The sequence below is a fragment of the Carcharhinus amblyrhynchos genome, chromosome 1, assembly GCF_965287045.1.
Source record: "Carcharhinus amblyrhynchos chromosome 1, sCarAmb.v2.hapA, whole genome shotgun sequence".
In the NCBI taxonomy this organism is placed as follows: Eukaryota; Metazoa; Chordata; class Chondrichthyes; order Carcharhiniformes; family Carcharhinidae; genus Carcharhinus; species Carcharhinus amblyrhynchos.
The window spans coordinates 122,582,553-122,605,964 of NC_137324.1; the positions used below are offsets into that span (position 1 = coordinate 122,582,553).

Below are 23,412 nucleotides of genomic sequence, written 5' to 3' on the forward strand. Positions count from 1 at the left end.
TGTTTTCATCTCAAAGCCCATGTAAGATCTGCTGGTGATGTATAAGATCTCCCAATCTGCAGTTCAAAGTTGCATCAACCAGGTCACAAGGGCTTGTTTATGAGGGCTCTCAACTGCTTTAACCTTGAGCCAGATGAGGCCAATCAAGCACAGAGGACTGTTGATTTTGCTTCCCTCCTGGGATTTCCCCAGGTCTAATGGGTTCTAAACATTTGACAATCAAGGCATCGTCAGAACAACAGGCATCAGTTGAAAGGGCTTCCACTCAAAATGTGTAGCTGCGTATGCGACCACTGCACGCAAGGATAGTGCAAGTACACACCAAGAAGCCAGAACTGCTATGACTCTTTTAAAATTCGTTAATCTTTAATTCCAGATTTTCTCTCTGACAGGAACCACAGCAGTTAGCTGCTGTGGGACAAAGAATACCCACTAAAGGCCTGATGTCCCCAGGGAGTAACCCCACCAAAGAAACACAGGAGAGGTACAAATCATTAACTTGCTCGATATGAGACTCCACTGTCTGGAGGTGCCCTTCCCTATGTCCCAGTATGGGTCCCAGGGATTGTAGCGCTATGCCGTGTCCTGCACAACATGACGCTGCCAAGAAGACTGGAGCCCAACGAATGTGGAGAATGTCCCTCATCCTCAGAGGTAAAGCAATAGGAGGATGAAAAGGCATTCTGCTGTCTCATCTGTACCTGCAGCTGCAAACCTGCTTGCCAGGAAAGCCAGTGATGGACTCATTTAGGATTGCCCCTGAGCTGAAGGCACCCATTGAGGTCAGTCTTCAGCTGAAAGGCTGATGTTGCTTGTTACTTCTACCAGGAGTTCTGCTGTTATGGTGTTTCACACTCATCTGTCTGGCGTCATCCTCACACGTTCACTGCAGCTTCTCTGCAACCACACTGTGACATCTATCACTCAACTACACCTAGGTCGACCTCTCTTTTTGCTGCCCTCCACTTTGTCCACTAGAAGAGGTCTCTGAAGCTCTGCAATTCTGACCAAATGGACAAAATACTGAAGGGGAGGTGAATGCTTAATAATTTTAGACACTTTAAGCTTGTGAAGCCTTTCAAGTAATTTAATAAAACTGTTAAAACTTATGTTTAAAATAAATGGGAAAGTGGTTTGGACATTATCCCGCCGATGAGGCTGACTGCACAATATGAAAGGTATTTGGGCATAAGGCGAACAATGTTTTAATGGTGAAAGTGTACATTCAGTGTTCCCTTCTCCATAATGAGCCCTTCTATATTTCAACTGTGCCAACTCAGTGCTCCTGCAACTTCTTAACCTTTCGAGGTCTCCTGTTCCTTGTAGGTGTTCCCCCAAGCTGTACATTGGAATTGGAGGTGGCCTGCTGCATTCCACGCCCTGTGGCCTGTGATGCCCTTGGCAGGCAGACTCTGGAGGGCTTGGACCCAGAGAGGCAAATTTCGGGTGTCATTGGTGACGCTGTGCTACTGTGTTCTTCCCAAATCCCAGTAGTTGTGCCAGTATCAGGAGGGAGGGAATTCAGAAGGGCTGGAAACTGCCAGAGTCTCCTTGGTGGAAAGCCCCAGTCTGTGCTCCAGCGCTTCCTCCTCCCTCGGGCTGTCCAGTAGCCCATGGGTCATTGCGTGGGATGGAGGGGCAACTGGAGTGAGATCCAGCTGCCTCACTGTCATCTGGAGATGCCAGTCCTGGAGGCCCTCCATAGTCTGAGCAATGTGTGTGATGCCCTCAATCACTGTCTGGTGTGACTGGGCCAAGCTGTTGAATGCATCTGCTATGTTTATCTGGGCCTTTAAGGCCTTGGGTATCATCAATCATTGCTTGGACCTCTAGCCCCAAACGACTGCAGTGTTGGCCTGTGTTGCACGCATTGCCAATACCATTACCTGTGACAGAAGACCAGTGGACTCCTCCAGATGGCCTTGCAGTTGTAGAAAGGCTCCAGACATCCCCTCCTGATAAGCATGGCTTTGTTTCTGCATCTGTATCAGTGCTGGGATGAGCTTTCCCAGAAGATCAATACCGAGATGAGTATATCTGCGCTGGTGGAAGGTGCAGGTAGCAGCAGTGTGAGACTTCAGTGTTGTCCCGGAGCTGTGGTGTAGGGTCCTCTGAGGAGTTAGGTGGCTGCTGCTGCCACTGCCGTGGTAGCGGTGGTGGTGGATAGCCCAGCCTCATCGATTGATGATCCTGGAAGATGAGGACATGGGTTAGATTTTGGGAATGTCAGTGGTGTGGCAAATGTGATTCTCAATTGACATATGGATGAATGTGTTTCAGATACCCAGTTGCCTGGGGCATCCCCACCTTGCCGTTGGCCACTGAGAGCTCTGGGCCTCCTATGCAATTTCCAGGCTATTGTCTTCAAAGAGGATAAGGATCCTTTGCGTGGGTACATCCCCACCCATCTTCCCTCATTCCCTCCTGTTCTGAACTGTCTTATCCTTTGAGAGATTTTGAGAAGCAAGTTGAAAAGTAGATCTCAAAGGTAGTTGTCTCAGATTACTACCTAAGCCACGTGCTACTCAGAGTAGGAACAGTAGGATATAAAGGGTGAATATATTGCTGAAAGGATGGTGTGAGGGGGAGGAGGAATTTCAGATTCCTGGGGCATTCTGGAGGAGGTGGAACCAGTACAAACCGGATGAGTTACACCCGGGCAGGACCAGGATTGATGTCCTTGGTTGAAGGCTGGAAGTGCAGATTGCGACCTAGCTGTGGTTAGGGTTGGGAATGACGCCAGGGGAGGACAAGTGGATGCTCATTCTTGCAGCTCTGAGGAGGTTTTTTTTTCCTACATTGCACTGCTTTCCTCTGGGTCAGCCTGTTGCAGCTGACAGCCTCAGCCAGCACCTCCCGGAATTCTGCCACAACATTAATAGGTAGCCTCATGCCTACACTGGCGAACAGCATGCTGGTTCATTGGTGTCCAGTACCCGCTCAACATCCGCATCAGGAAGCATGGGGCTAGTTTCCTTCTGGCTTTTTTCCCTGGTGATGTGATTGTTTTGTGTGCAGGAGGTGTTTTTAAACTGCTCCTGCTTTTGCTCATTCAGCTGATTCCTAATTCAGCAAATCTGCAACCGTTGGAGTTGGAGAATCCATATGCTTCACGTGGGGGCCAGGCTAGCCCATCTGAATGGGCAGAGTGGCTGGCGAACACCTCTGCCAGCAGAAGCGTGAATCACTCCTGCTTTCCCAATAGTGAGAGCACTTAGCCCCAAATTGGGAGAAATGGGTCCTTTGGCACTATTTCGTGCACCACAGAGCAATGTTGCAAGAATTGAATAATTTGCATGTTCTGCCAGAGTTGATGGTATTCTTGGAAATGTTCAAGTTGGTGTATTGTTAAGGGTAGTATGAAGTCAAGTGGTCATTGGTGTCACACAAATGCTGGGCAGTGACCATCTCTAACAATTGAGAATCTAATCACCTTTCTTTGACATTACCAATGCTGAATAACATTCAGGGCTATGGGCCAAGTGCTGGCAGATGGGATTAGGTGGGAGTTCGGGTGTTTCTAATGCGATGGGCTGAAATGATTGATTTCATTGATTTCTATGAATCCCCCACAGTCCATAACCTGAGGATTACCATTGATCAGAAACTGAACTGGACTATCCATGTAAATACTGTGTCTACAAGAACAAGTCAGAAGTTAGTAATTCTGTGAAGCATAACTCACTCCTAACTAACTCCCCAAACCCTACTCATTATCTATAAGCCAAAATGGAATATTCCCCACTTGCCTGGATGACTGCAACTCTAACAACACTCAAGAACTGGACACCATCCAGGACAAAGCAGCCCGCTTGATCATTAATCATTAATTTCTCCATGACCAATGCAAAGTGGCAGCAGTGTGTACCAGATACAAGATGCACTGCAGCAACCTGCCAAGGCTTCTTCGATGGCACTTTCCAAACCAGCGACCTCTACCACCTAGAAAGACAAGAACTGCAGACACAAGGAAAAACCATCGCTTGCAAGTCTCTCTCCAAGTCACATACCAAGTCAAGTAGGGGCCATACTGTCACAAGGCCACAACATTCCTTGATATTAACTGTACAAGAGTATTGTCAAGTATCCATGATCTGTACAGACACCAGAAACCTGATTTCAACATCCCGATTGCTCTCCCCACCCCTTGGTGTGTCAATATACATGTAAGCAGCATTTACAAGATGTGATACATTTTTAAAAGTCCAGTCCTGCTAAAGAGAGCTTTATGCTGGCACATCAAATATGTCAGATAAATATTTATTAAAATATCGGAGATCTAAATATATTTTATGAATTACTTCAGCCTTGCTAAAGAGTCTTTGAAACACCAGAAAGTCAGATAAATTGACAAAATGTTATATATACTTAAAGGTCTTTTTAAAGTCAATTCAGACTTGTTTAAAAAAAGCAAAACCCCTTTAACAAGTCTTAATAAGCCATGCTAATTAGTTACGTTTAACAAATAAAACTCAACATTTTAAGATATCTGCCCTCTGACCTCTGAAATTTTGCTCCAGCTGCTCTGTTTCAGTGCGCCTTCCAGGAATAGTGGATCCACTCCCGAGTTGGTGTTGTGTCTGCTAGTAACACCTCTAAGGTACACCTGGACAGGGTAACTTGTGGGCAGTCAGGCCCCTGCTGCTTTAAAGAGCTGGTTGGTGGGACCATCAGTTCACTTCCCCCAGAACACAATGTCACACAGTTGCTGTGCTGTTCCACTGCTATTGCAATCACAGAGCCCAGAGAGTTTGAGAAGTGTGGAATGAACTGATTACTGAGAATGTAGGGCAAATACTTGAGGAAGATGGCTACGAAGAATGGCAGCAAGAGATCAATAGGAGGATGTTGAGTGTGAATGTCATCTGTTGCGATGAAGATTTCAGGAGGACACTGTATGGGAAGCAATGTGTAAGACAGTAAGATGTCAGTCAGAACAGTGTTGTGTAAGGGAATGCTAGGGAGGTGACAGAGCAACACTGTCAGCTGATAGTTGTAAGACACTTACCTTTGTGATGGAACAGAGCATATCATATGTATATATAGTGTATAGTGTGTTTTTTATGATTCAGGTGTATGTTTAAAATTTAGCTTTATGCTAAAAATAGTTGATATGTTTGGAGAGAATACAGTTTAGATGCGGGAAGCAGGATAATAACTCATTTCAACCTTGCAAGTGGCTATGTTGAGTTAATGGACTTTTGTTTAGTTAGGTTCCCCTGGGATTTTGGATTCGAGTGATTGACTGGATGATGTGACATTGTGGCTTATGTGCAACAGTAGATCTGTAGCAGAAAATGAAACAGTTTTTGCAGAAAGCGGTTGGAGTTTGGCTGCTCTGATTGAAATCAGGAGAATTGTGCAGTCTCCTGAAAACTCTAGATCTCTCTGAAAACTCCAAGGCTGTCTACATTCATTATAAAAAGTGTATTTGTGATTGCTAACTATATTTAAAGTGGCTATTAAGTCTGTAAGAAGAATGTTGCATATTTGGAACTAAAACAGTGATAAATTAGAAATTAATGCTTTTCTTTTCACGTTTAAATATTGTTCAGCTGTTAAAAGTTAAGCTGCTTCATTTTGTTAGTGTTATACTAAACTGTGTTATGAGTAAAGCTTGTTTTGTTAAAAGATCACAAACTTGTCAGTAAGATTATTCCTGGAGTAAAGCATCCTTTCCTTACGTTGATGCCAAAATAGAAAAATTGATGGGATCTAGTCTGGCTTCACAGTATACCTTGGTTTCTGGTCCAGGACCCTAACACCTTGCTGGAGCCATGAGATTATTAAATCTTTCCTGCACTCCACTCAGTCCCTCTGCCCTACACTTTAGCTGCTGACAGCCTCAGCTTGCAATTAGACTTGCTTGGTGAGGCTGCCCTGCCACATCCTGCCATCTTCAGGGAAGAGGACTTCTTTCTGTGCCCTCCCTGCCTCAATCATCATTCTCAAAGGGCTAATCTGTGAATGAGAGTGGGGAGGATTTGGGGGTAACCTTTCCACACATTCCATGCATTCTGTAGATCTTTGCTTCTCCCCATTGTATTGCATGCTGCACTCACTGTGTCATTGTGGGTTCTGCTGGGGTCCCTTTAAATGGAGATTGCTGCTTTAGGCAGGTTATCCCACTGGCCTCCCTGATTAGTTGACTAGTCTGGAACTGGGATGGTGATGAATTTGCTCTGGCATGCTGCATAATTCAGTTGGTTGGGTTCCTGATCCTAAAGAGGGCATTGCTATAGTGCTGATGAAGGAAGGCTGAGCAAGAATGGCTGACGTAAGAAAAGGGTTGCACGAAGATTCATTGAGGCCTCACAGGTGGTGTGAGGGAACAGAAGGGAGTTCAGGCTCCCCTGAAGTATGTTGTCACTCACCACAACATGCAGTTTTCATGTGCACAGTAGAAGATGCTGTGCTGTTCCACTGCTATTGCAATCGCAAAATCCAGTCCAGAGGGTCAGAGGACAGGATTCCCAGAGGATGGGAGGAGGAGGTAAGTGACCCTCACCAAGAAAGCATGGCTGGAGGAGCAGCCATACGTGGTCACACAAACTTGGGTGCAGTTGTGCAAACATTTCAATGAATCGATGCAGTCTGACAAAGTGAGTGGCATTCATTACAGCAAGTGTGCATCCCTGCAAGTCATAAATGGCACCTTTGTGAGGGGATGAGGAGAGTAAATATGTGTGGGATTACAGGAATAGGGCCTGTTTGGGATTGTAGTCGGTGCAGACTCAATGGGCCAAGTAGTCTCCTTCTGCATGTAGGGATTCTATTCTATTTTAACCAGCCGCCATGGGCTGATAGTATTTTGCCTCAGCTTCAAGTGCTGTTAATTGTTTGCTTGTCATTGAATGCTGGATTTAACATGAATAATACCTATTTAATTTATGTATATATTAGTTCAGTTGGCCAGACGGCTGGCATGTGGATCAGATTAACAATCACTGTATGAGGTTTGCCGCCTGGTCCGCTGTGGCAGAATCAAGACCTACATTCTTTCCCTAACCGTGTCACTTTGCTGTGGTCCAATGAATAATGGGTAAGACTTGCCTTTTGACATGGAGCTGAAGAAGATAAAGCAAGGCCCCTTTGGTTTGTGTTCAATTAAATGTACTTTATGCAAAACTGATCTATCTGCTTACAAAAATGTAACAAGAATATTCGTAAATTGTGTGCATATAAACTCCCACACGCAGATGAGACTTTCTTTAAAATAACTCATTTGGTGTTGACTCCTTACAGTAAGTATATATTTATTAGGCATTTCAGCCAATGTAGATAGAAGGGCGAGTAACTATCTATATAGTCTCTAACTGTGTCTAACTCAATTAAAGCATCACAAAGTGCAATTTGATCAACGTACATAGTTTGGTAAAGAACTTTGGACTTGTATTGAAATGTATGTAATGTCCTTAGACCGAACACAGTGTAAATGTTGCTCTAAGGGAAAATATAAAAGTAATGGTCAGAAATGTTTATTTAAGTTTTATTTCTTAGTGTCACAAGTAGGTTTACACTGCAATGAAGTTGCTGTGAAAAGTCCCTGTAATGTTTTTCAGATTATATATGAATAATGTATATTTTTGAATTAAAATAAAAGTGTACATTTATTTTGGAACACTATTTATTCGCTTATCAGTGTTGTTTGGCGGAACAGTCAAGCGCCTAAACAGAATATTTTGTTTTCATGCATGTGGAACCTCTCAGTCTGGGTCAGTGTGGGTGGGTCGAATAACAGCTGCGAGGATCTGCAGCAAGCCTCCAGCCCCATAAACATTGGCTGCAGTTTGGTGACTCAAGAGGAAAAACTCAACAAGCTTTCTCCTTATCACCATTAGCTTCCCAGAACTACACATCATTCTCCCACAGCAGCGAGCCAGAGGCTGCTGTCATTTACCCAGTGGCTGGATTTGCTTGTCTTTTTTTGTTTCACTGAAGATTAACAGTTCAGATTTAGAAAAAAAAGTCTTAATGCATCGACTTTGTTTATAGAGCTCGATTTTATTCTGTGACCCTTTTAATTAACTCCTGAGGCATTCGAATTTCAAAGTTTTGCACATTGCATTAGAGATTGGTTTGTAAAGTCAGTTCAAATAATGATTTTTTGCTCATAGCTGACTCTTTATGCTTGGAATTTAAGTTAAAGTCTAAAGAAGTTTTTTTTAAATTGGTTCTGTACATGAGTTGAGTTTTGTGTTCGTGTTCCAAACAATGGCGAGTTTTACTGCCTGTTTTCTCCTGGGCTGCTTCTTGCTGAGTTGTGGGGTGGCCGCTGCGGTTGACCAGTCCTCCCCGGAGCAGCCGCCCTGCTCCCAGCGCTGTGATGTGTCCAAGTGCCCGAGCCCCAGCTGCCCGACTGGCTATGTGCACGATGCCTGTCACTGCTGCTTGGTGTGCGCGGCTGGCGAGGGACACTCCTGCGGGCGCCCCAGCGATGCCAGCTGCGGGGAAGGCATGCAGTGCAAGTCCCTGCTCGGCAAGCGCCTGGGAAAGGGACCCGGCGTCTGCCGCTGCAAACTCAACTACAAGGTGTGCGGCAGCGACGCCAATACCTATGACAACCCGTGCAAACTCAAGATGGTCAGCAGGAGAGCCCTGCAGCTGAGACTGCCGCCGATCGTCCAGGTTCACAAGGGCGCATGTAAAGCAGGTAAACAAATCCTTTAATAATGTGCAACAGTTGTTCTCTGTAGAAATTCTTATAAAGTTGTCTGCAAGTTGTGTTTACAGTTCCTTTTATCCCAGTGACCAGCTGGGTCTTATTTGATCGATTTGTAACATTACAATGGGTAACCTTTCAATATTAACTACTTACATTTATATAGCGCCTTTAATAACTCCCAAGGCGCTTCATGGAGACATTATGAAAGTAAACCTGACATCTCATAAGGACATATTAAGCCAGTGACCCAAAACTTCGTCAAAAAGGCAGGTTTTACGAAGTGTGTTTAAAGGAAGATTGCGCAACGGAGAGGGCTAAAAGAAAGACTTGTGTTTGCATGACCTCCAAAGCAGCCATGACCATTCAGAATGTTTTATAACCACTCAAGTACTTCACTTTCCAAATGGAGTCACTGTTAGTTTATTTGATTTATTCATATATGGCTTGTGGGTGTCACTGGCATTTGCTCATTCCTTATTGCTCCTGAACTGAATGGCTTGTTCATAGTCTACTACATTGCTGTGGATCTGGAGTCACGTGTAGGCCAGACTAGGTAAGAATGGATTTCCTTTTCTAAAATACATTAATGAACCAAATGGACATTTATAACATAGTTTCATGGATTAACTTTCAGTTTCAGAGTTTTTCCTGAATTATTAAATGAATTAACGTTCCACTAGTTACTGTACTCATAGAGTCATACGGCACAGAACAGGCCTTTTGACCCGCCATGAGTGTGCTGACTATCAAATACCAATTTATACTAATCCTATTTACCAGCACTTGGTCTATAACCTATAATGCTTTGACAATTTAAATACTCATCAGATGCTTCTTAAATATTGTGAGGGGACCTGGCTCCACCTCCCTTAAAGGCAACACGTTCCATATTTCCATTATCTCTTGATGAAAAACAAAATCCCCAGATCATCTCTAAACCATTTACTCCTCACCCTAAACCTATGCCCTCTAGTCTTAGACCCCTCTACCAGGGAAAAAGATTCTTATGATCTACCCTATCTATGCCTCTCATAATTTTGTCTACCTCTATCATACCCTTCCTCAGCCTCTTCTGCTCCAGGGAAACAAACCCAGCCTATCCAGTCTCCCCTTATAGCTGAAACTGTCCACCCCGGGCAACATCCTGATGAATCTCCTCAGCACCTTCTCCAGTGCAATCACGTTCTTCTGATTGTGTGGTGACCAGAACCGCACACAAAATTCCATCTATGGCCGAACTAATGTTTTATAAAGTTTTACCAAGGCCTCTCTGCTCCTATACTTCCAGCACCTTCTGGGTAAAAATAAAAACCTCAGATCCCCTCTAAGCCACTGACTCTTTGCCTTAAACCTATGCCCTCTGGTCTTAGACACCTCTGCCATGGGTAAAAGATTCCACAACTAATGGAGGTAAGCATTCCATATGCCTTCTTCACCACCGCATGTACCAGTGCTGCCACCTTCAGTGATCTATGGACTTGGACACCAAGGTATCTTTGTTCCTCAATACTCTGTCAGGACCTACCATTCACTATATATATCCCATCTTTATTAGACATCGCAAAATGCGTCACCTGTTAAATTCCATCTTTCATTGCTCTGCCCAATTTACCAGCTGATCAATCTGTAGCCTCAGACGATCTTCCTCACTATCAACAACACCACCAATTTTCGTGTCATCTGCAAACTTACTAACACCTTCGACATTCGCATCCAAGACATTAATGTCTATAACAAACAGCAAGGGTTCCAGCAACAATCCCTGTGGCACACCGTTGGTCACAGGCCTCCAAACACAAAAGCAACCCTCCCCATCATGTTTTGTCTCTTATTAACAAACCAACTTTTGACCCAATTTGCCTTGAATCCTATGGGTTCTAACCTTTTTGACCAGCCTTCCATATTGGACATTGTCAAAGGCCTCACTGACTCCATGTAAACCACATCAACTATCGTCATCAATATATTACCTTTTCAAAAAACTCAATTTAAGTAATTAGACAGAATGTCCTACCAACAAATCCATGCTGACTAGTCTTGATCAATCCCTGCCTTTCCAAGTGTTGATTAATCCTGTCTCTTGGAATTTTTTCCAGTAATTTCCCTACCACTGATGTTGGATTACCTGGCTTATCCCTGCTGCCCTTCTTGAATAGAAGTACCACATTAGTTATCCTGCAGTCAGCTGGCATTTCACTTGCGGTCAGCAATGATTTAAATATCGCTGTCAGGGCCCCTGCAATCTCTGCCCTTCCCTGTCATAGTGGTTGGATTTGAAGCCATGTCCCAAAAAGCATTAGCCCGGGCCTCTGGATTACTAGCCCAATGACACCACCAATTCCCCCACTGCTATGATGCAGGAAATCAGGAAGCTATTTAGGCAAGGAATTCCATGCTTGGGGCACAGACAGCTGTAATCATGGCTGCGCATGGTGAAATGGTGAAAATTGGGAATGTTCAGCAGGGTAGAGTTAGAGAAGTGAAGGTATCTCAGGAGATTGGGAAGATTATGGAGATGGGCAAATTGGATAGGCATATCACTATCAAGAAAATAAGACTTCAAAGCAGACTGGTGCAGAGCATTTGTGGCAATTTTTAAAATGTTCCACCTCAGAGTCATTTTTAAAGAGCCTGATAAGGGGGGGTTTGGGGGGGATGGGGTTGGGGATGGGGCCTGTTGGCTAATCGCCCTCAAACAGCTGGTAGTCAGTTAAGCCACTTAAGGCACCGAGTAAGCCCAGTGTGAAGATGCTGACATGGGGACCTCATGCCCCGCCACTGCTGAATCCTGTCCAATGAATGGAGGCGGGGCCCCCAGTGTTTTTAATCCTACTCCATGGCCGTGATTACAAGATGGCCATGGCTCACCCTCCACAACAACAACCCACTAGATGTGGCCTATTTTTTGTTTTTAAAAAGTCTTCAGAGGGTGCCTTCATCTTGAGGCACTGTTTCTTACACCAGTGACAGCAGTGGTGCTAATCTCTGATAGTGGGTGAGCCCCAAGGGCCTCCTTTCACCCTTACAGCCTTAAGTTGCTGCCCCCCCAACAATCACCCACTGATGCTGGGTTACATTATCTCTTGACAGCAGAATCAGGACCCACAAGTGAAAAGTCAGTTGTTTGGTTGTCCATCATGGAAGCACCAGAATAAAATGTGTCCAAATCTTCTGCTGAAGCATTGAAGTAATGGATACATTCATCAAAGGTCTTGGGATCCCTCTCATGCAGTTCTTGAAGTCAAAATATGACTACAGACTAAAATTCTAAATGTGCCAAACTAAAATACTGTGAATCCTGGATGTCTGAAATAAAAATAGAAAATGGTGGAATAATCAACTGCACTGGTCTGAATATTTCCAGCCTTTTCTGTTTCTTTCTAAATGTGCATCTTTTCAATATTACCAATACTGAGATAATAGGGCCAAACGCTTTAAGGTGAGGTGACATTAATTGCTAACATGATACAATTAACTGCATTTTGTTTAGCTTTGCCTGAGGAAGGATCTGAATTAACAATTTTCAGATGTAGAATTTCCCTTTAATACAAGAAGGCTCTTGAATTTATATTAGCCACGACTGACTGTGTTACTTTGTTTGGGTGAGAGCTGCTGCCTTTGTCCGCCGGTTGAAAACCAACGGGCAGAATATTCCCCCCAAAAAAACCAAAGGGATTCTCTGATTCTGTTGGCAGTGCCCATGGGTTTCCCAGTGGCATGGGGTGCCTTTAATGGGAAATTCCATTGACAGTGACCAGAGAATCCTGCCACCAGCAAAAGGAATGTCACCTTCTACCACTGAGCAACACGCGGCTGGAAGACTGGAGAACCTGGCCCAAAGTGTCATAATGGTGATGATACCAGAGCATTCAGCGTCGGTCCACTAGGCTTGCTCTGCATTGCTGTTGTCCCACACTCAGTCACCTTTTTGGAGAGTGGTGAGTTTCACTGCAGTACTGGAGGTGGGGGATGGTGAGGCCTAAACATGCCGGTGAGCCTGGCTGCAGAGAGCTCGGGTACCGTTTCGCAAAAGTACCCTGATCTCACAGAGTTCTGGGAGACCCCATCCCACTCCCATAGATATCAGGACCCTGTCCCCCTCATTGGACACGTGTAGCCTCACCCTCTTCTTGGCACTGATCACTGCAATCAGGGCATTTGTGCCTTCCCCATAGGCCCCCATATCTGATTCCTGCCATCCCCCCCATCATGCCTCCCCTTTATGCTCCACCCCTGCACAACGCCCTGCCCTGCATGAAACCGCCCATCATAGCCCTCGCTGCATAGCCCCTGTGCATAGTACCCCCTACATAGTGCCCCATATAATAGCACCTCCCATCCCTTTCAGCCCCCACTCAGACCCTACTCTCACTCAGCCCATACCCCCACTCAAACCCCATCCTTTTGGCATTGCCTCTTGGATACTGGCAGTGCCAACTGGAACTGCCAGGATGTAGGATGGGCACTGCTAGGGTGTCCAGTGGGCACTGCCAGAGTGTCTGGTGGGCATTGCCGGTGTGCCTGATGGACACGCAAGGTGGGCACTGCCCAGTTGTGCCCCTGACCACCCAGGGGCTTCAATGACCTCTGAGCCTCCCCTGATGCTGTCATTGCACTTAATCTTTGCTCATAATCTAATTGCCTTTGAGACCTGTCTTCTTAAATCATTGTATTCGATATAGAGCACCCACAGTGCTGTTTGGGATGGAGTTCCAGGTGTCTGATCCAGACACAATGAAGGAACACTGATGAAGTTCCAAGTAGGATGATGTGTGACCTGGGAAGTTGCAGGTGGTGGTCTTCCAGTCTTCCAGCATGTTGCTCAGTGGTAGAAGGTGACGTGCCTTTTGCTGGCAGCAGGATTCTCTGATCACTGTCAATGGGATTTCCCATTAAAGGCACTCCATGCCACTGGGAAACCCATGGGCACTGCCAACAGAATTAGAGAATCTCTGGCTTTTTGGGGGAAAATTCTGTCCATCAGAAACACTGAAGGAACGGCAATATAGTTCCATGTCGCATGGTGTGCAAATTGAAGGGACACAGCAATTCATTTCAGGTAGCCAATATAAAATGATTAGTTTTCTACAAGCTCCATCGATTTACAAAAATCATTGTATCTCCCGATAGTGTGAAGTGTAAGTCGCAGATATTAACAGTTAGAAATTAAACTTGTACCTCCATCTCCTCAGTGATATTTGATTACAATTACCATCTGAAGGATGGAGACACCTTAAATCTTTGTTCTTGGAGATATTAAAATTATATATGCTAACAAGAAAGTGTCTTCAGAAAGCTAAAACTAACCTATACCAAGTTTGAAAACATAATACACATCAGATTAAATGATTTAGTAATCATGGAAGCGTTTGAGAAAAACCTTAGGCTGACATTACAGTGTATGAGAATACAATGTATTTGCGGATGGTACAAAAATATGTAGAAGGACAAATAGTGTTGAGGAAGTGGGGAAGCTACAGAATGACTTGGATAGGTTAGGAGAATGGGCAAAGAAGTGGCAGAATGGAAGACAGTGTGGGAAACTGTGAGGTTAAGCACTTTGGTGGGAAGAATAGAGGCTTAGATTATTTTCTATGTGGAGAAAGGCTTCGGAAATCTGAAGCACAAAGGAACTTGGGAGCCCTGGTTCAGGACTCCCTTAAAGTTAACATATAGGTTCAGCTGGCAGTTGGGAAGGCAAATGCAATGTTAGCATTCATTTCTAGAAGGTTAGAACACAAGAACAAGGATGTACTGCTGAGGCTGTATGAGGCTCTGGTTAGACCCCATTTGGAATATTGTGAGCAGTTTTGGGCCCCATGCCTAAGGAAGGATGTGTTGGCCTTGGAAAGGGTCCAGAGGAGGTTCACAGGAATGATCCCTGGAATGAAGAGTTTGTCATTTGAGGAGTGGTGAGGACTGCGGGTCTATACTTGATGAAGTTTAGAAGGATGGGGGGAATCTAATTGCAACTTGCAGAATACTAACAGGCCGAGATAGAATGGGCATGGAGAGGATGTTTCCACTAGTGGGAGAGACTAGAACTTGAGGGCCCAACTTCAGAGTGAAGGGACACTCCTTTAAAACTGAGATGAGGAGGAATTTCTTCAGGCAGAGGGTGGTAAATCAGAGGAACTCATTGCCACAAAAGGCTCTGGAGGGCAGGTCATTGAGTGTCTTGAAAGATAGATAGATTCTTGGTTGATAAGGAGATCAAGGGATATGGGGAGAAGGCAGGAGAATGGGGAAGAGAATCATATCAGCCATGATTGGATGGTAGAGCAGACTTGATGGGCCAAATGGCCCACTTATGCTGTATCTTATGGTTTTATTCTTGGCTAGGTCATCTTCATCCCAAAGGCAGATCTGACCCAGAGCACTGTGGTTTCTATCATGGATGGGAGCAAGGCAGCTCACCAGCCAGAATGGAGATCAGATCCCATGCTGTTGGCACCAATTAGATCCACACCAGCCATTGCAGTGCTGGAACATCTGCCTGGGAATTTCTCCCTCTCGTAACACCTGCCATTGGCGTATGTTGGAAGCTGATACTCAACCTATTTGGCACAATGTGAATATCACTTTCTTTGGCCATTAAGTCCTGGAGAAGGACTTGAACCAGGGGTGTCTGTAGGCCTGGAGTAGATTAGCTTAGTTGGCTACATCTATAATGCTTCTGTCATTAAAGGCAGCTTGGCCAGTGTGGGGAGTTACCTTTAGCTGAGGTGTTGTAGCTGAAGTTAGAATCTCTGAGTTGGGAAATTGGTTTCTGCTCCTAATCACTAACCCATGACCCTTACTGGAAGATGTACTTAGTGCTATTGAGTGAGGATATTTAGTGCCACCATGTAGTCTGCTTGACTTTTATGATTACATTGTACAGTAACCAAATAAATGTAGAGAACACATTCTTTTCATCTATCTCACTACTTCATTAGCACAAATGAACTTTCGCTGTCTGTAGTTCCATGTGTAAGTATAGTGAGTATCATCTGACAACAGTTTTCTCCTCAACTTTGTGGATAAATGGCAGGTTTTAAAACATGCTATTAAAAACACTTGCCCTAAAAATGAATGCAGTTGCATTACACAGTCCTGCCCATAAATGAACAGTCAAAAATTCAGTACAGTTTTATTTCATTTTGTGCTGGCTTAGCTAGGTAAATTTTAATTCTAATCAACTTTTCCTTTTAGTCCTATTTTTCATCCCTTGGAAAAACTGATTCACTTAATTTTTCTTGGGTTAACCGGGTGCCTTGTGAAAATACCTGCCGTCTATAAGGAAGAGATACCTGGATTCACTGACAGCCATTCTAAAATACATGAACAATCTGATACACTACTCCATGGTTTCCTATGTGCTTACTTCATAGTTTTTATGCTGTAGAAAATTCATAAGCAATTCATTTTCAAACTGTCTTTCCCAAATGCAGACTTTCCTGTGGCTTCTACAGATAACATCATGGATCAGAGCAGTGGTTTACAAATGCATTATAAATTTTGATGATAAAGGCAATAAAGAGAGCTGGCAAAGACTCCTTTCCTGCCATAATGATTCTATGACACTTGTATAATGTTCATTGTCTAAGGCTATCAATCTTATTTAATCATTTGAGAAATTGGTTGAGAACAGACAAAATTAAGATTGTTAAAATTTAATTTCAGTTCAGTGTGTGTAAAGTTTCTTTCTACACTATTTTCAGGCACTGCACAAAGATACTTTATGCAAGTACATTAAGCAGCATTATCTCAACTAACTGAACTTCAAAGATATGATTCTCTGGTATGTTTCACTGACCTCTGAAGGTTAACTGACTAAAACTCAAGGACATTAATCCAACATTCCAACCTACAATCAATGTCAACCATTTGTGTTGCAAGGATGACATTTCTATACTACCAGTGGTATTGGAATCATGATACTCTAACACATTTGATCATCAATAGCTATACTTATCCTTTAAACCTCAAATTCTAATTCTAAACCAGACATTTACTTTTTTAAGGAGATAATTAACGTTTTAACTTTTTCTGAGAGTATGTTCCTTACACCCACTAGTTCATGGAAAGGAAGAATATTTTTTCTACATTTTGATCATTCTTGAGGCTTACCAATATACTTCTGTCCTTTAATTATGGTGATTATCTCAGAATAGTGCGTGGTTCACTGTAACCGTGAGCTGTTTTATGCCGCTTGCTGTACTTCCTTCATTGACATATTATGTCAGGATAATTTCTTAAATGAATTAGCAGTAACTCTAATGCCTTATTACTCCACCACTAGTTGATGTTGGCATTTTGAACTGTCATAACGATATTTTCTGACAGTTCACTACAAATATTTCAAAATCATTGAATACAGTTCTGCCCTATTTTGCTAAAGAAGTTTACTGTTTTGTTTGGATGAATCAGATTTTAAATGTTAGTAATGGTACAAATTTCATAAATAATATGCAACATTTCTTCTGCATAGTATAGGTCATTCACATCCAAACAGCCCAAGATATAAATTCAATTTTATTGCCGATGTGGTGGAGAAAATCGCACCTGCAGTTGTTCACATAGAGCTGTTCTTGAGGTAAGTTGGTCAAGGATAATGTGCATGGAGTATTACAGATTTAATATGTGGTACATTTGAATTAGTATATTTAAAAAGAAATTTGTGGAATATGCTCTTCACTGGCATGGCCAGTTACTTTGGCCATGCCAGTGAAGTTACTGTGAAAATCCCTGAGTTGCCACACTCCAATACCTTTTCGGATTCTCTCTGAGGGAGAATTTAGCATGGCCAATGCACCTAACCAGCACATCTTTTGGACTGTGGGAGGATCCAAAACAAACCCATGCAGACACGGGGACAATGTGCAAACTCTGCACAGGCAGTGACCCAAGCCAAGAATTGAACCCGGGTCCCTGGCGCTCTGAGGCAATAGTGCTGACCACTGTGCCACCCAAAAGAGTTAGAAATGATATACTTTCAAGACATTTATTTCTAGTTTCTTCAAGCTCAGCAATCTTAATTTGCATCAAACTTCACCAATTGATTTTGCTTTCCATGCAATGGCTTCACATATGTTATAGCTTTATATTGCAGTGGAGAGGGTGACAAGCTGGGAATAAATGCTTGACAAAGGAACTCTAGTGACAGTTTGAATGGTACTGTCGATTATGAGGATGGGAATTTCTTTATACCATCTGCGTCTTTGCGTTATGCAATGCACATTACTGTCACTTGTTTTTTCTTCCACTTGAAAACTCTTCTAATTCAGTGAGCTTTACCAATCAGGTTTCTTTTGTTACCATTGTGAATTTTAATTTTACTTGCCAACAATTATTACTTTGGCTGTTGCATTTTATAGTGATAGGAAGCGAAAGATGATGAGATCAAAATAGCAGAATAGAATTTAATAGCGTCAATAGTGATGAATGCTTTTCTCAAAAAAAACCTTTGTGAGATTTAAGTACTTAAAAATTACAATATTTTGAATAGAATCATAGATTCCCTACAGTACAGAAGGAGGCCATTCACCGACAACAATCCCACCCAGACCCTATCCCCATAACCCCACGTATTTACCCTGCTAGTTCCCCTGACGTTAAGGAGCAATTGGCCAGTCAGTCTAACCTGCACATCTTTGGAGGGTGGGAGGAAACCAGAGCACCAGGGAAACTGACACAGAGAGAATGTGCAAACTGCACTCAGACAATGAGCCGAGGCCAGAATTGAATCCGGGTCTCTGACGCTGTGAGGCAGCAGTACTAACCACTGTGTCACCAATTCACCAATTTTTATTGGAAAATAAAATGTTCAAATTGTGGAAAATTACTTCTGCAGATGTTTCCTTAATAAATTTTACAAAAAGTAAAAATACATATTTAATACAATTTAAGCATTGACAATGAAGAAAATCTTTTGGTCTTGTTTGAATTTTCCTCACAAATACAGGCATCCTCTACTGAGACGAAATATCCCATTGTCCAGTGGCTCTGGCTTTATAATATCAGATAGTGGGCTAATTGTGACCAATGCCCATGTAGTAGTGTCAAGCAACACCATAACATCAGGTCAACAACAGCTGAAGGTGCAGGTACATGATGGGAAAAGCTATGAAGCAACAATAAAAGATATGGACAAGAAATCAGACATAGCAACAATAAAGATTCACCCTAAGGTAAGTGAATCATCTTTTGGTTAAACTTTAAAAGCCAGAAAATTAAGTATTCTGTTAATTAAATTGTTTTTTCATTCTTCTTTGACATGTTTTGTCCTTACTAAAATAAAGAATTCAATACTTGAAGTACCTTTAAAATAAAACCTGTACACTGAATGACAATATAAAGTAGTTCATAGAATCTCAACAGTGCAGAAGAGGGCCATTCAGCCCAACAATCCTACGCTAACAACAATCTTGCCCAGGTTCTATCCCCAGAACCCACGTATTTACTCTGCCAACCCCCTTGACGTTAAGGGGCAATTTAGCATGGCCAATTAACCTAATCCACACATCTTTGGACTGTGGGAGGAAACTGGAGTACCCAGAGGACATGAGGAAAATGTGCAAACTCCACACAGACAGTCACCTGAGGCCGGAATGGAACCCAGGTCCCTGGCATTGTGAAGCAGCAGTGCTAATCATAATACCACCATGTCATCCTTGCAGGTTTGGTACTCACTAGGCCAGATGCAGGGTCTACCCTGTTGCCTGAAGTATCTTAACCAAAGTCAGAGACAACCACCCTCCACAACACATCCCCACCTCTTCAGTCTGATTTGTCATTTTGAAACAAGCTCATGTTGAGAAGATCGCGTAAGATTGTATATTGGTAATCAGTGCTGATCTAAATTCAATATACCCTATAGAGAAAGTTTAATTGCATCTTCTGTAGGATGTTTACAGCTATCTGCGAAAAGGAAATGTTAATTTAAATCTGCAGTGCTAGGGAGGAACCCAGAAGTTAAAAAGCAATAGGGGTGAAATTACTTTTCAGTAATAGCACAAAACAGCAAGAGCAAATCAACAGCGTGCTTTACACTCAGCTGATTCTCTTTCCTAATGACTTCAATGGAAAGAGAATGGAGCTGATTGTATAAAACAGGCTGCAGATTCATTGTTGTATGCTTTGCCTGAGCTCTCAAGATCAATTTCACTCCCATTGTCTAAACCACAAGACATCCAATTCTAAAAGAAATGATAATTTCAGAAATGTATCTCCTGCCAAAATTACAGGTTTTGCTTGAATTCTAAGTGGCTGATACTGCAATGCTTAGCACCCATAATGCTCACAGAACCATAGAATCCCTACAGTCAGAAAGAGGCCATTCGGCCCATTGAGCCTGCGCTGACAACAATCCCATCCAGGCCCTATTCCCGTAACTTCCAATATTTACCCTGCTTACCTCCCTGACACCAAGCAGCAATTTAGCATGGTCAATTCACCTATCTCACACATCTTTGGAGATGTACATCATGTAAATCATGCACAGGATGATCTTTAGTATTAAGGGCTGTGACCTGCTTTGTGCCAATTGCAAGTAACACAAGGTAGCACCATATGGAAGTGTAGGTGGCATTAAAGGGCAATACCCCATGCAGATACTTGGGCCTTTTAATGCCTAAAAATATAAAATGAAGTTCTCACCTTCCCTTATAATACTCCCAAAGAATTAACATTTTCTTGCTCAACTGCTCACAGGATTTGGCTAAAGATAAGACAGCATTCTGTCTTTCTCCACATCTGTTAATGCTGCTTTTGCACTCCATTGCAAGGAAAGGTCTCTTTCTTTGGCACACATGGCAGCTGATCCTACATAGCTACACGTTGTCAGGGTGCCATTTACTATCTCAGTATTATTGCTGCCACTTCTATCTCTACTGTAGGGTTTCTATGATTCTATGATTCTATTGCCAATCTTTTAGGAGATGCTGTGGAAACACTGTGATACAATGCAAGGTCATCTGATTCATTTAGTATCATGAGATCAGTTTATATGAATGCAAGATGATGCATTTTAGTAGATCAAAACAGGGCAGGACTTACTCAGTTAATGGTAGTGAGTTGGGAAGAGTTAGAGAACAAAGAGATCTAGGGATCTAGGGGTACATGTTCATAACTCCTTGAAATTGGAGTCACAGGTGGACAGAGTGGTGAAGAAGGCATTCAGCATAGTTGGTTTCATTGGTCAGAACATTGAATACAGGAGCTGGAACGTCTTGTTGAAGTTGTACAAGACATTGGTACGGCCACGCTTAGAATACTGTGTACAGTTCTGGTCACCCAATTATAGAAAGGATATCATTATACTAGAAAAAGTGCAAGAAAGATTTACTAGTGTGCAACAGGGATTTGATGATTTGAGTTATAAGGAGAGGCTGGATAGACTAGGACATTTTTCTCTGAAGCATTGGAGGCTGCAAGGTGATCTTGTAGAGGTTTATGAAATAATGAGGGACATAGATTAGCTAAATAGCCAACATCTTTCCCCAAAGATAGGGGAGTCTGAAACTAGAGGGCATAGGTTTAAGGTGAGAGGGGAGAGATACAAAAGGGTCCAGAGTCACACTTTTTCGCACAGAGGGTGGTGAGTGTCTGGAACAAGCTGCCAGGTGTAGATGTAGATGTAGAGGTGGATACAATTTTGTCTTTTAATAAGTGTTTAGACTATTGCACGGGTAAGATGGGCATATCATAGAATCATAGAAACCCTACAGTGCAGGAGGAGACCATTGGGCCCACCGAGTCTGCACTGACAACAATCCTACCACCACATATTTACCCGCTAATCCCTTTAACCTACGCATCTCAGGACACCAAGGGACAATTTTAGCATGGCCAATTGACCTAACCCGCACATCTTTGGACTGTGGAAGGAAACCGGAGCACCCGGAGGAAACCCAGGCACACAAGAGGAGAATGTACAAACTCCACACAGGCAACGACCCAAGCTGGGAATTAAACCCATGTCCCTGGAGCTGTGAAGTAGCAGTGCTAACCACTGTGCTACTTTGCCATCCATTGAGGGATATGGGCCAAAGGTGGGCAATTGGGACTAGCTTAGTGGTTTAAAAAAAAGGCAGCGTGGACAAGTTGAGTCAAAGGGCCTGTTTCTATGCTGTAAACCTCTATGATTCTATGAATGTAGGTGAACACATTGTTCCAAAGGATTGCACAAGTGGCTCTGTGCTAGAACATTATTAGCTCCTAAACAATGGAAAAAGGAAGTTTTTTTTAAATAAAAAACATTCAGACAGAAACCTCACAAAAGTGCTTCATTCTGTAATTAGGCAATGGCAAATTGAAATTTTATTTTACAATCAAAATGTTACAACAATTAGAAATTAATTTCTTCTTTGTACATGGTAAAGATGTGGTAATGAATATAGATGAAAAAATAGTGGTAGACTTTCCATACTATTCCACAAGTGAGGAAGTCCCCTGAGTTCACAACAATCAGATCTAAGTAAATTATAAAAGCATTCCTCACAACTGGAATTGAACAACCATAACACATTTGTGTTCAGGTGGTAAAACTGTAAATGGTTAAACCCATAAATTCACTGTATATATTTAAAGCTACGGGACATTTTGTGATGTCACAAAGATGAAAGCTCTTGTCTGGACTTTCTGACCATTCACACCAGCAGGATTTTCCCATCCTGCTACAGTGAACAGAGATTTGGCTTGCCACCAAATTCTCATTTTTGCTGCAGTGGGAGCATGGTGTGAACTGGTGGGAAGATCACACCCCTTGCTTTTATTCATCAAGCTATACTTTCTCGACCTTGCAAAGTGCTTCATGAACAGTGTAATAATCTTGAAGTCTAGGGATTGCTACACCACAAGGAAAGTAAAGCTACTATAGTATCAAGAATATTTGTACATCTTTGCAAAGAAAAGGCTATTTCTGTTTGAGGTTATGAGAAACAGGATGTTATTTGATTAAATTACGTTATTAATTTGCTTTTATTTAATCTTTTGCAGAAAAAGCTACCGGTATTATCACTAGGTCAGTCTGTTGACCTCAGGCCGGGAGAATTTGTAGTTGCTATTGGGAGTCCTTTTGCTTTGCAAAATACAGTGACAACTGGAATTGTCAGCTCTGCTCAGAGGGATGGAAGGGAGCTGGGTCTAAGAGATTCGGACATGGACTACATTCAGACAGATGCCATAATCAATGTAGGTGCAAGGTACCAAGGTATTTTCTAAGTGTGATGAAATAACCTGAAACATAGGCCGGAATTCTCCGACCTCTCCTGCAGCTGGGATTCTCTGGTCCTGCTGCAGTGAATGGAGGTTTGACAGAGCACCAAGTTCTCCGTTAGTGCAGCACTGGTGGAGGAACATTCGAGACTGGAGAATTCCAGCCATGGTGACATTCGTCTTGTTTAGCAGACACTCTCTGTGCTGCTTTTGCGGCTTTAGTTGCAGACAACAATTATTTCTGCCCCAAGACATTGATAATAGAGTTGGTATATCTACCAGCAAGAATTTAAAAAGATAGTAAAGCACAAAATGAGAAAGAGTCACCCAGTCCATGCAGTTTGTTTGATGCAGCCTTCTTGAACTTTAATGGCACTTATTAATCTTTAGCACGACTTATACATAAATGCTTCCAGAACCCTAATAGGAATGAAATAAAATTCCTATATGTCATTCTGCATGTCCGCTGTTCAGTGTTGACAGTTGCCTTCTACAGTTGATTTCACTAGATTGATTCCAGAGATGTGGGGTTTGTCAAATGAAGAGAG

The 23,412-nt window shown here is 42.8% G+C and overlaps 1 protein-coding gene across 1 annotated transcript in view; it reads left to right on the forward strand.

The window, feature by feature from the left end:
* Positions 1-7,875: 7,875 nt before the first annotated feature.
* Positions 7,876-23,412, forward strand: part of htra3b (HtrA serine peptidase 3b) — a 29,178-nt gene continuing 13,641 nt past the window's right edge. The window contains exons 1-4 of the mRNA XM_080191864.1: positions 7,876-8,653; positions 17,144-17,243; positions 18,612-18,837; positions 22,646-22,840. Of these exons, the coding sequence (XP_080047990.1) occupies positions 8,215-8,653; positions 17,144-17,243; positions 18,612-18,837; positions 22,646-22,840 (960 nt within the window). The 5' untranslated portion in view covers positions 7,876-8,214. The remainder of the gene's footprint in view (positions 8,654-17,143; positions 17,244-18,611; positions 18,838-22,645; positions 22,841-23,412) is intronic.